The 13,628-nt window shown below is 44.8% G+C and overlaps 1 protein-coding gene, 2 long non-coding RNA genes and 1 pseudogene across 3 annotated transcripts; 2 read left to right on the top strand and 2 right to left on the bottom strand.

Annotated features, from left to right (window-relative positions):
- Positions 1 to 34: 34 nt before the first annotated feature.
- Positions 35 to 8,507, bottom strand: LOC120655009. Its single transcript, XR_005667273.1, has 5 exons — positions 7,064 to 8,507; positions 5,791 to 6,919; positions 1,115 to 1,186; positions 774 to 1,005; positions 35 to 680 (listed from the first exon to the last, which is right to left on the bottom strand). It is a non-coding gene; the product is annotated as an uncharacterized LOC120655009 (long non-coding RNA).
- LOC120654194 lies at positions 2,214 to 4,818 on the top strand (annotated as a pseudogene).
- LOC120654702 lies at positions 6,186 to 12,020 on the top strand. The gene is made up of 2 exons (XM_039932349.1): positions 6,186 to 6,778; positions 11,733 to 12,020. Exons 1-2 carry the CDS (start codon positions 6,212 to 6,214, stop codon positions 11,877 to 11,879), a joined length of 714 nt encoding a protein of 237 aa, XP_039788283.1. The 5' UTR covers positions 6,186 to 6,211; the 3' UTR covers positions 11,880 to 12,020.
- LOC120655063 lies at positions 10,302 to 13,500 on the bottom strand. The gene is made up of 2 exons (XR_005667307.1): positions 13,152 to 13,500; positions 10,302 to 11,905 (listed from the first exon to the last, which is right to left on the bottom strand). It is a non-coding gene; the product is annotated as an uncharacterized LOC120655063 (long non-coding RNA).
- Between the last annotated feature and the right edge of the window lie 128 nt (positions 13,501 to 13,628).

Below are 13,628 nucleotides of genomic sequence, written 5' to 3'. Positions count from 1 at the left end.
GGCAAATATATAGTATTAAAAACATACGAGAATGTTTGCAAAAAGGAAACCCCGACCAGTAAACGTGCACAGCGTCACCTGCGTAAAAATCTGGGCCAGGTATATACATGTCGATTTCGTTTCAAAAAAAAAAGTATATACATGTCGATAAGTGATGACGTCAATACAAAGTCAGCACCAGCCGTAGCCAGTAGGGAGAAAAAGATTGCAGACCCTGCAAAAACATCCTCCACGCTCAACAAGCCAAGAGTCAAGATGAAAAAGGAGAAACAAGCAAACGCATCAGGTCGAAGACGTCGTCGTCACAATTGACCCTTTTGTGTATGTATCCTCCGGCTTACCAGCACTGCATGTCTGCATAGCACAATTGTTGCTCAAAACTCTACGCCTCCCACAACATCGTCTCCGCTGTGCATTTGTCAATGAGTTGCAGCAGCACGTGATATGATCTCGCCGTGCGATCACATTGGCACGTTCACAAAAAGTGGTGAACCCAGATGGTGAGGAATGGAGCCATGGAGGTCACCCTTGTGTGTAAATTATCATCGACGCCGTGGGAAATCTTTCGCGAGTCTCTGGAGTCATACATAGATCTTGTTTTGTCACTCTTGGATCATGGCAATGAACTGCAGAACTGGTAGATTGGCCCTGGTAGAAAGATATGTAGAACAGAGGGCGGCCTGTCAAGGAGCACGCAAATGTCAAATGTGACTTGTCATAGTTCTCACAAGTTAGCTACTTTGATTACTCCAAGTGCAAAGTGCAAACATCACCTGGTTAAGTGAGCCAGAAGGTAAGCAATGTTGGTGACGAAATTTGGTCCAGCAGTCAATTGGCGGTAGCGGTCGATTGGAGGCATCATGTCTCTTGGAGACGTGGAACAGATTGTGAACTGTTCACACTACAGTAAGCACAGAGCAGAAGTGCTGAGGCCTCTAATGTTCCAGATCAGAATATGGAATGGCAAGTTTCTTTTGGCATGATACTTCGATGGTTTGCAACAGACTGAAACAGACCAGAAAAAGGCAGATTTAGTCATGTGATCAACCTGCCTACTCACCAATTGTATCTCTACAGCAAGTGAGATCAGCACAGTGGCAGGAAATCACCTTACCAGGTCAAGAAGACAACATCGCTAGTTCGGCACCTTATCCGAGTTCACCAATTATAGTGGCCATCGCCATTGCTGCAGATAAGAATGAATTTTGTCGAGAGTCATGAACAGTCTGGCAAGTAAAGGGCTTCGCCTAGAAAGGTATTTCAATGTGCCACGAGTCTATCACCCTAAAGCTAATCACATGCCTAACAACAATCCATATTAATATAATCAATTTGAATATGGATCAGTGGCAACATTTCAAATAAATCAATCATTATCAAAACGATTGATTAAAATGAAACCATTGCATATTGTCAAATAACAATTTGTCACTAAATCATTGTATAATGGAAGCTCACATGAAAACAATAAAGAGTACAGAGCTTGTTTAATCAACAACAGAATGCACCCTTTTCCAGTCCAACAGAGATACACCAGCAACTTTATCTTGATATAGTTTTATTTTTCCTATATAAATATACAAAAGAGAAAGAAAAGGTAATTTCAACATGATTCTAAAATAATTTTATTTTTTCCCCTACCTGATGACTGCCAACCTAACATGCTCCATAGTCCATTTTAACGATTGGACTTTTAGTAAATTAGAAGATTAGACTAATTATCAAAATGCAAAGCAGGCAGCTCAAGAGAACTGTCAGAGTGAAACTCCACAATCGTAGTTAGCAGTACTTCTATTAGATTAACAGTGCTGTGTTAACCAAACCAGATTGTTTGGGGTTAACAACAGAGCATGCATCTCCCCAGCCAGCTCCTTACATCACAAAATCAGTGATGTGAACAGCTCAAAAAAAGCAGTGATTTGACAGTTAAGCAATAAGCACGCTGTGCCGTCCTAGATCAATTACTACTGATCTGACAGTGGTCTTTATCATGTGGCCAATTTAAGCACCAGTTTTCCACGCTCACAGATTAGTATATGTGTCTTGTAGAATAATTTAAGTGCTGAGATTGGTCAACTGACTTCTCATACTTCATGTTTCCCTACTTGCTCCTTACCATTCTTTCCCTACATATATTCAGCAAGTATGGCTCCAAGAGTTAGCCACCTTCCGGAACAGGGTCTTTACAAATACAATTGCTACTTAGATCAAAACGCATGAAAAGAAAAACCATGCGGAGAGCACCACATTTTTCATACAAAAGCAAGGTTAGTAGGCTGGCCATGCCTTTCTTTGGTCTTCCCCTTGTGCTGCTACTCACCATGGCTTCTCCTGCCACTTCATGCAATGAGAAGGAGAAGATCTCCCTGATACAGTTCATTGCTGGGCTATCTCATGATGGTGGTGTTACCATGTCCTGGCGGAATGGCACAGACTGCTGCAAGTGGGAAGGCATCACTTGCAATGGACGTGGAGCAGTTATGGAGGTGTCTCTAGCCCATAGAAGCCTAGAAGGAAGCATCTCACCGTCCCTTGGCAAGCTCACCAGCTTGTTGCGCCTCAACCTCTCATACAACTCGCTCTCTGGTAACCTGCCATCAGAACTATTGTCATCTGGCAGCATCACAGTACTTGATTTGAGCTTCAACCGCCTCAGCGGGACCCTGCAAGAGCCTCATCCGTCAATCACTGAGCAGCCATTGCAAGCACTCAACATCTCAAGCAACTTGTTTACAGGAGAATTTCCATCTACAATATGGGAGAAAACAAGAAATTTGATTGGCATCAATGCGAGCAATAATAGTTTCCAAGGATGTTGCAGTGCTTGACCTTTCCTTCAACCAATTCAGTGGCAGCATCCCTGCTGGTATGGGTAACTGCTCTGCACTTAGAGTGCTCAAGGCCGGCCACAACCACCTCAGTGGGCTTCTCCCAGATGAGCTCTTCAACGCTACATCGTTAGAGTACCTCTCTTTCCCAAACAACGGGTTGCAGGGATTACTTGACGGTGCACAAATAATGAAGCTGAGAAATCTGGTTAACCTTGACCTTGGAGGTAATAGGCTAAATGGCAAGATTCCGGAATCTATAGGCCAGCTCAAGAGACTGGAGGGGCTCCATTTGAACAACAACAACATGTTTGGGGACTTGCCATCAGCTCTGAGCAATTGCACAAATATCATAACGATTGACCTCGAGGGTAACAATTTCAGCGGAGGGCTTCACAAAGTCAACTTCTTCAACCTGCTCAATCTAAAAGCATTAGATCTTCTGTACAACAACTTCACTGGCACAATTCCAGAAAGCATCTACTCATGCAGCAACCTGATGGCATTGCGGCTATCTAGCAACAACTTGCATGGGCAGCTGTCACCAAGAATAAGAAATTTGAAATCTCTTGTTTTCCTGTCACTTGGCGCCAACAATTTTACAAATATCACAAATACACTTCAGATCCTAAAGAACTGTAGAAATCTCACATCCCTACTTATTGGATCCAGCTACAAGGGTGAGGCCATGCCAGAAGATGATACGATTGATGGTTTTCGGAATCTTCGAGTTCTTTCCATAACTGATTGCTCGTTGTCCGGTAAAATACCTCTTTGGCTGTCAAAGCTCAAAAATCTGGAGATGTTATTTTTGAACAGGAATCAGCTCAGTGGACCAATACCAGCTTGGATAAAAAATTTAACCTCACTTTTCCTTCTAGACCTAGCATCTAATAACCTTACAGGGGAGTTACCAACAGCCTTAATGGAAATGCCAATGCTAAGAACAGAAAAGACAGCAAGCCATTTGGATCCAAGGGTGTTTGAGCTACCTATTTATTTAGCTCACTCATTTCAATACCGGATAGACACTACTTTCAAGAAAACACTGGATCTTGGTCATAATAACTTGACCGGTGTGATTCCCCAGGAGATTGTTCAGTTGAAATCGCTTGAGAAGCTCAATTTGAGCTTCAACAGCTTGTCAGGAGAGATTCCACAGCAACTCAGCAAGCTCACAAATCTGCAAGTTTTAGACTTGTCTAGCAACCATCTCACAGGTGCAATCCCATCAGCACTGAACAACCTGCACTTCCTCTCTGAATTCAATGTTTCTCATAATGACCTGGAAGGGCCTATTCCAAATGGAGGCCAGCTTAGTACATTTCCAAGTTCTAGCTTTGATGGGAACCCGAAGTTGTGTGGGATTATGATCTCCAAACTCTGTGGCTTGGCTGAAGCACCTCATGTCTCTGTTACCTCCACAGAACAAACTGTCAAAAGGGTCACCTTTGTGATTGCTTTTGGAGCTTTCTTTGGTATAGGAGTGCTATATGATCAAATGGTGTTGTCAAGGTATTTTGGTTAGTCCCAGTTTACATGTGAGAAACTGAGAATTGAGATTATGAAGAAATAATTTTAGTATGAATTTTGCTGACTGGTGGAAACATGCTGAGAGGAGACTTCCTAAACAGCACAGGAAGGGTTTTAACTCCTTGTGTATACTTGGGGCTTGGATCCTTTGGAAGCATAGAAATGCTTGTGTGTTTGAAGGAGCCTCTCCAAACCTGCAGGTGGCGGTGCAAACCTTCAAGGAGAAGTCCCACCTGTGGCAATTCTCGGGGGCCAAAAAGCTTACTGCGCTAAGCCCCGTGTTGAGTATGGTGCGGGTCTAGTGGATGTTCGAGTTTGTGGTCTGGTCCTATGTATGGTGTTTTTATGTAATAGTTTCTAGATCCTTATGTTCCTCACTCTAGTCCAAGGTAGGGAATGTTTCCTTGTATTTGGACTACTCTTTCTCTCTTAATATAAAGATACGCAGCTCTCCTGCGTGTTCGAGAAAAAAAAAGATTATGAAGAAATAATTTTAGTTCTAATTGTATCCTACTCAGGTTCCACAATATCGATTATGGACAAGCTTTCTATAGGTGTGAATCATATTTAATTATCTTTTTCATGTCTACTACAAAAAATAAGTAACTGGAGGGGATTTCTGGTCAGGTCTCAAGACCGAGGAGGTGAGGAATAAGCCATTTGGTGCAAATGCAAAAGTATGTAACCATATAAGCTGAGAATCGAAGCAGAGGTCTAGTGTTGGTCAGGTCCCTTTTTTCTCATTTGTTTGTAATAGTCCGGTTCTTGTTTCATTACATCCCGTACTCTAGTCCAAGGTAAGGTGATGGGGATGTTTTTGGACTTTTTTCCTCTCTTAATACAACGATGCGCAGCTCTCCTGCGTGTTCAAGAAAAAAAAGAATCGAAGCAGTATAAATTTGTCAAGAAAATAAGAGACATCACCCGTTAGGATTTCTGGGTAGCTATAGTTTCACCATTCACTGAACTCATAACACTTGCTCAGGCTGGCATGCTTGTTTGGGCTGAAGATAAAGATTCATATAGTAGCGAAATAATCTTTCAAGATGATTCCTTAGAAAAAATGTAAGGAATTATTTATCTGTATCTCTTTAACCAAGAAAACAACTGTGAACAAAATAGTAATGGTGCAGATACAACACAAGTAACTAATTCTCTTCTCTTCTCCTTTCCTGCTGTTTCTCTTTAAAGAAAAATCATACGTTTTTTTTCTCATGATGCTCAGGAGAGATGGATATCTGTTTCAAAGCGTGCACATATTATACACAGGAATGGATTATTTGCTATCGGTGAATGAAATATAACAGCATGACAATAAACTAATTAATTAGGAGCACCTAATGCGCTACGAAATTGCAGAAAGAAGTGGGCATGATCCAACGAGCAGGAAATAAAGAACAGAAACACGGGGACAAGGAGTACAACTCACCCATTGTGTAATGCTCTGATCAGCTGGTTAAATGTGTCTTGGGAGCCTGGAGGTCAACTAGCTGTTTGTGCTTCGACCGGCAACTTGCATGTTAATTTATTGATAATGATCAGAATCTGCTTCTAAACTTGATGGCCATTCACCAGTGAAGGTCTGTTGCCAGACATAATGCAGACATGACAGCCTCCTAATCAAGCTCAACCAGCAATGCCTCTTGGGTCTAGTGGCTTCTGTTGCAGGTCACTACGATCACACATGATAATGATTCTTGCTGTCTGCTGGTTCGCCGGTGAGGTTGCTTCAACCTCTTCACCTTTATAAAGATGGAAGCCAAAGCTGGGAAGACACCATTGCACTTGACTTCCCTTCCATAACATCTTCAGCGGAAACAGGCTTCATAACTTCCCCTTCCATTCCAAGCATGGCCTTCCACCTGAGATCTGCGAGTGTGCCCTCAAGCCCTTGTTCCAACGGAACCAATGTCGAGGAACAGATTCAGAACCTGATGGCAACTGTCTCTTCTCCTTCTGTGACCATCAAAACCATAGTTGATGGTCTGTCCAAGCTCGGGGACATCTACAGCTGCATCGATGAGCTCATATGCTTTCCCAGTAGCCAGTGTCAACAGAGAAAGGCAGTCGAGGAGGAGCTTGAGCGCTCTCTCGTCTTGCTTGACCTCTGCAATGACGTTCAAGAGAGCTTCACAGAGCTCAGGACTAGCGTCCAAGAGTTGCAATTGGGTCTCAAGAGAGGAGACAATGTGGCTGTTCAGGCCAAGGCTCAGTCTTATGCCCGTTTGGTCAAGAAGGCCCAGAAGCAGCTCAAGAAGATCAACAGAAAGGTTGTTCTTGACACTGATAGCTGCAGAGTGGTCAAGCTATTGTCTGAAGCAAGAGAGATTGCTCTACTGATGCTGGAAATGACATTGTACCTCCTGTCAAAGGAGATCCAGACGTCGACAACTAGCAAGTGGTCTCTTGTGTCCAAGGCATTCCAGAAGAAGAGAGTCACGTGCAAGGAGGAGCAGGTGCAGATCTTGGAGTTGGAGATTGTTGATCTCGAGAGCAAACTTCAGATTGTCTTCAGGAGACTGATCCAATGCAGAGTTTCGCTTCTCAACACTCTTAGCCTGTAGAAAGATCATACACCAACTCAGATTCCCTGCGATTAGCATCCGCCTTTTAAAGGATTGGCTGATCAACAAAACAATTTTGATGCATATATGGGACGAAGTGTACAGAAAATACTCGATGAAAGAGCAAAGTTGTCATACATTTCATGTTGTCCAAATTGTCTGATCTTTGAATTTTCTTGTCCAAACTTGACACGGAATACAACTAAATTGCTAAACTCTAACCTGAAATTGGGAGCTTCAGATAAATTTTGCATCGAAGAAAAAGTCCCTTTAACTCCTTATTTTTGTATCATTAAAAGAATTAGTACTAGTTGTTTGATGAGATGGACACTGCTAACATTCACATTGGATGTGGCTTAACAACAGGCACAAGATCCTTGTTAAGTGGATCTTGCTCCGCTTAACTGATAGCATGCCAGCTCTCGCCACGAGATATGAGCAAACAATTGAGAATTGAGAATTGATTTGTCCAGAGTAAGCCACTATATATTCTGATTCTTGCTGCCAATACTTGGAACATGATGATGTGGTTCGGATGGTGCCACCAGTTAAGAAGCTTGGGCAGCATGTGGTTCATCTTGAAATTGCAAACTTCAGATTCCAAGTGCTGGAAGCACAAGCAGGCAGGACAATGTGGCATGAAGAATTATGAATGCTAAAGTCAAAATGTTCAACAGCAGGCAGCTCTTGTGACGATATTAATCTATCATAAAATTAGGCACTCGTGCAGGTGAATTTGCCACCAACTATTGAGACATCCCACGCTGATGCTCAACTATAGTCCGAGGTGCTTCTAAAGCTGGACAGGCAGTTCTGTCTCTTCATCACTGCAGCACAGCACCTCATCGTCGAATAGATTCTTGCTGTCAACAAGGTCGATGCCATTTCTTCGGCTAGTTCTGTTAAATAGAGAGACAAGCCGTTGCTGGATGGACATCATAGTATTTTCCACTTCGGAATTCCTTTAATCAATAATATTTGTTGTATGCATTGCAAAGTTGCCCAAGCATGTTATGCAGTGCTACTGATTTTGCAGTTTACTGAATGCTTTGCGATCGCCCAAACAACCATAGACTGCAACTGCATCATCTCACATTATGCAAGCAGCTGCGAACAAAATATGCAGAATGCACCCTAATCCAAGCGATTTCAGTTGCATCAAATCAATCCAAACGGTTAGCCTCTCCCTCCTCAACTCACGGAGCAGTTAGCCGGCGGCCGGAGGGGGAGGGCGCGGCGGTGACTAGGGGCCACTCCCGATGTCCCGATCGAGGATGCAGGGTTGGGTGCGGACATGCGGTGCAGCAGCGGGGTGTCCACGGCGCGGCAGCAGGTCGCTGTTCCGGCAGTGATCCCGCCGCACGGCCCGTAGCGCAGGAACATTTCGCCCTTGCTCTCCAATCTCCATCGAGCGCCCCGTACCGAGGTGAGAAGGGGTGGTGGATGAGTGGGCTGGGGGAAAGGATTAGGATGCCCACAAGGAGGGACAGGTGCTATCTTGCGGCACTCCCATGACCGGAGCTCTGGCCTCATGTGGCGGCCCCGGCGTCCGGCGGACGGCGGCGGACGGGAACGCATGCCAGTATGCCGCGGGGGGGGGGGGGGGGGGGGGGGGGGGCAACAAACGCGGGGGGGGGGGGGGGGGGCAACAAACGAGGACTAATCAGTTTCGTCTAAAAGAAATTCGTCTAAAATGAGGACTAATCAGTAAAAAAGGGTTTATGCAAAAATATCAGGGGGTAAAAGTTCGAATTACCGCTTCCAACTATTGCAGAAGTCTAATTTTCAACCTTCAATTACAAAGTCGGATAACAAGACCATCCAACTGTCAAAACCTAACAATTTTGGCCCTTAGAGTGGCTTTCAAAAGGATTTTGTATTTTTAGACAAATTAATAAAATTCTAATTAGATCTAAAAAATTTAAACTAATTTATTTTAAATCTAAAAATTTTGAAAGCAGTACCAATTTTTTTAAAAAATATAACCTATCTATTATTTTTTATTTGAATCTTGGTTATTTAAAAATAATAGACATAACTACAGGTAACCAAATTTTATGATTTTTAGAAAACTTTTGATACACATTTTGTATTTTTTATTTAAAATGAATTAGTTATAAATTTTTAAGTTTAAAAGTGAATATTTTTAATTCTTTTTTTAAAGCACCTGGAGCACGGGGAGTCATGTAAAATTTTTGGTCATCCACGCTAACCGGATTCAGCGCAGACGAGACTGTCTCAGAAATCTCAAAACGCGTCATACCGTCTCAGAAATCTCAGAACGCGTCATACCGAGACTTACGCACACGCCACACACGCACACACACCAGCACACACCTCAGCACCCAGGTGCGAAACCAGCGCCGAGCGGGCTCGAACGCGGGCTGGTGGGGCACTACAACCAACCAGCGACTCCACCACTGAGCTACGAGCTCATTCACAATATTTTTCATTCAAACAAAATAAAAAATCACCTTGGAAACCATCTAAGAGGACAAATTTGCCGATTTCAACAATTGGATAGTATTTTTTATTTGATTTTATAATTAAAAGTTGAAAATCGAACTTTTGTGATAGTTTGAAGGTGTAAACCAGACTTTCTCTGTATAAAAAAATTGAATTGAGATATGTAAAATTGGGGGTTTTGTGTTAAATATTGGATCGCGATCTAATTTAGGGTGTTTTATGTACATATGGGTCACGTGTAAAATTAGCCGGAACCTGGGAGGCCGCAAGGGGGTGGGGAGGACGACGGCGGCGGAGGCTCCGCAGGACGGCCGCGGTCGCCACGGCAGCTCGTTTCGCATCCGCAGCTGGGTCGCGAGCGTGTGATTCACGGCCCAAGGCCGCCGCGACCGGAGACGAACAGACGAACTGGTGAGCCTCCGCTCTCCACCTACCCCCTCCCATGCATGGATGAGCATCATTAGTTTCACATTCTGTAGACTGCGCTTGGCATATTGCCTATGAATCTAAGATGCTACCATACTAAATTTCTGGTGCAAAATTATTTGGAGTGCTAGAACCTTGATATTTTGTTTTATGCTTGCTTAAACAAATGTTTGGACTGAAGATAAATTCACATAGCAGAGAAATATTCTGCATAAATGATTCATTAGAAACTGAAATGTAACTTCAGGAAATATTTACTTTGTCTCTTAACCCCAAAAAAACCACTGTGAACAAAATAGTCAGTTGTGCTGATACAATCATACACCACAAGCATCAAGTTCTCCTATTTTCTATTGTTTTGCTTCCCTCCAAAAAATCATTTGTTTCTTCTCACAATGTTTAGGAGAGGGATATCTGTGGCCAAGCGTGCACATATTGTACGCTTTGAATGGATTATTTGCTATTGGTACCTGCAACTTGACAGTGTGATAATAATCTCTTTATTTAAGAGGTGCACCTAATGTGCTAGGAAATTGCAGAAACACGTGGGGATGATGGAACAAGCATGCAATGAAGAACAGAAACATGCATACAACTGTACAAAGACTATTACTGATCCGTTGTGTAATGCTGTGACCAGCTGGTTAAACATGTCTTTGGAGCCTGGAGGTGAGGCAAAGTCAACATGCTGCTTGTTCTTCCACAGGCAACTTGTATGTCAATTCAGTCACCATGATCTGAATCTGATACTAAACTCGATGGCCCTTCACCCGTGCAGTTCAGTTTGCCACCCACAATGCAGACATGACAGCCTCCTAATCAAGCTCATCCAGCGAGGCTTCTTGGGTTGAGTGGATTCTGTTGCAGGTCATCATGATCGCACATGAGAATGATTCGTGCTGTCTGCTGGTTGGGCTATGCAGTTGCTTCAACATCTTTCCCTATCTCTTCAAGACGAAAGTTGGACGGAAACTCCAGCAGCGATTGGGCCACGTCATTACAAAAATCTCGACCGTCCGTCATCAGGCTAAGTTAAATTGTACCGTCAGCATCCGGTACGGCGCGTCGTCCAGCTCTAGCATTCTCCCGACTCTTCTCAAACAGCTCGCTCCTCCCGTTCCCGTCGTTCGTCTTCGTATCGCTCGAGGCTGAGGCAGACCAAGCCCACTCGGCCTCCCTCGGTCCCTCCATCGCTGCGCTCTCTCACCGTGGCGGCCATCAAGGGGCTCCGATCCCGCTTTCCATGTCGATCTCCCCCTGCCGCTCACCCTCTTCCATCTCTCCGCACAGGCCTTCCTCTGGCGCCGCACTTCCCTCTCTCCCCTCCCCTTCACTAGCGCCATTGATGAGCTCCACAACAAATCCGGCTGCACCGCTGCTCGTGCCACGCTTCGCCAAAGTGCCAGGGCATGCCACACCGGTCGAGTCCGCGCTGCCGCCGCACATGGGTTTGCAGTCTCCGTCATCCTTTTCCTCGCGCGGATTTAATCCAATTGAAGCTGGTTCTTGCATCGCCGCTGCATGAGCTCATCTGAAAAGCGTGAGAAATCTGAGCGACTCACGCTGGAATGCTGTTGCCGCCCCTGCTCCGCGTGGGCCCTCGGCTCCCTGTCTTGGCTTCGCTCTTCGTCCGCAACAACGACCTCGCTTGCCGCCAGGACGGCGGGTAGGGCTGTCGCGGACGGGCGCTCGCAGCCTCAGGCGCACCAGCGCACCGCCTGTCAGAGGCCACACCCACACAGAGCATATGCACGGAGGGAGGACCGCAAGTCCCGCGCATCAATGGCACAGCGGCTGCGCATCTTGCAGCAGTAGCATCAGGTACCACTTCTGCTAAGCCCAGCAGGCTGCTAGCTTGATTAATGATGTGCCCGGTCAATTTCTGATAATGTGTGCCATTAGCATGTGGTTCAAGGCATTCCAGAAGAAGAGAGTTGTGTGCAAGGAGGAGCAATTGCAGGTCTTGGAGTTGGAGATTGTTGATCTTGAGAGCGAACTCCAGATTGTCTTTAGGAGACTGATCCAGTGCAGGGTCTCGCTTCTCAACACTCTTAGTCTGTAGAAAGATCATACACCAACTCAGGTTCCCTGCGATTAGCATCCGCCTTTTAGAGGATTGGCTGATCATCAAAACAATTTTGATGTATATATGAGACAAAGTGTACAGAAAAATACTCAATGAAAGAGCAAAAGTTTTGATCCATTTGATGTTGTCAAATTATCTGATCTTTGAATTTCTTGTCCAAATTTGACTTGGAAGACATGTAAATTGCCAAACTATAACCTGAAATTCGGAGCTTTCGATAAATTTTGTATCGAAAAAAGTCCCTTTTAACTCTTTATTTTTTATTATAAAAGAAATTAGTACGACACAGCTAACATTCACATGCGATGTGGGTTAACAACAGACACAAGATCCTTGTGAAGTGGATCTTGCTTTACTCAACTGGTAGCATGCCAGCTCTAGCCACGAGATATGAGCTCGCAATTGATAATTGATTTGCTCTAGAAGAAGCAACTATATATTCTGATTCTTGCTGCCAATACTTGGAACATGACGATGTGGTTCACTAGACCCAACACTTAAGAAACTTGGGCAGCATGTGGATCTTCTTGAAGTTGCAAACTTCAGATTCTAAATGCTGGAAGTACCAGCAGACAGGACACTGTGGCATGAAAAATCATGAATGCTAATTTCAAAATGTTCAACTGCAGGCAGCTCTTGTCACTATCTAACTCTATCAATAAACTAGGCACTAGTGCAGATGAATTGGCCACCAACTAGTGAAACATCCCACGCTGATGCTCAACTATAGTTAGAGGTGCTTCTAAAGCTGGACAAGTAATTCTGTCCCTCTGTCACTGCAGCGCAGCACCTCATCGCCGAATAGATTCTTGCTGTCTACAAGGTCAGCGATGCTACTTCTTTGGCGAGTTCTGTTATATATAGAGGCAAAGCAGCTGGAAGGAAACCATGGTATTTCTCACTTCGAAATTCCTTTAATAAATAACATTTGCTGTATGCATTGCCAAGCATGTTATGCAGTGCTACTGATTTTGCAGTTTACTTAATGATCTGCAATCACCCAAACAAGCCATAGACTGTATCATTTTGCCAAGCATGTTATGCAGTGTTTTCCCTATGTAACAATTGCTGAACCCTCCGAGTTTTATTGAGTCTGCAAGAGACTATGGCAATATATTGGTGGGGATCCTCTCCCCCCCCGTTATCCCTAAAAAAATTCGCAGGATGCAAGAAGCAGCAGGAGCAGAACACACACAAATCCAAGCGGTTTTCAGCTTCATCAAATTGATCAGAACATTTAGCCTTTACCTCAACTCCCGAAGTAGGTTGCAGGCGGCCGGAGGGGGAGGGCGCCGCGGTGACTGTTACTTGGGGGCACTCCCGATCAAGGGTGCAGGGTTGGGTGGCTGTTCTGCAGCACGGTGGCCACTGCGCGGCAGCAGGTCGCCGTTCCGGTGGTTGGTGCCGCCGCACGGGCGCAGGAACATCTCGCACTTGGTCTCCGTCGGGCATCCGCACCGAGGCGATAAGGGGGCGGATGGACATGGACGAGTGGGCGGAGGAAAGGATCAGGAAGCCCAGGAGGAGGGCCAAGTGCTATCTGGCGGTAATCCCACCACCAGAACTCCGGCCTCCTGCGGCGGCGACGGCAGCCGCCGACGGACGGGACTGGAACCCATGCCGCGGGTAGGGAAGAAGCAGATAAGAACTATTCTGCAAATAGTAGGGGGATTTCTGCAAAAAAAACAATTAGGGTGGTTTTGGCGATTCAAGTTTGGGGTTTTT

Source organism: Panicum virgatum, chromosome 1K (assembly GCF_016808335.1).
Source record: "Panicum virgatum strain AP13 chromosome 1K, P.virgatum_v5, whole genome shotgun sequence".
NCBI lineage: Eukaryota > Viridiplantae > Streptophyta > Magnoliopsida > Poales > Poaceae > Panicum > Panicum virgatum.
The sequence above is the reverse complement of the archived record's forward strand: the minus strand, read 5'-3'. Positions and strand labels throughout refer to the sequence as shown.

Coding starts and splice junctions, on each gene's coding strand:
- LOC120654702 (XM_039932349.1), top strand. CDS start 6,212: ATGGCCTTCCACCTGAGATCTGCGAGTGTGCCCTCAAGCCCTTGTTCC. Junction 6,779..11,732: donor AGTGGTCTCTTGTGTCCAAG/GCATTCCAGAAG, acceptor ATGTGGTTCAAG/GCATTCCAGAAGAAGAGAGT.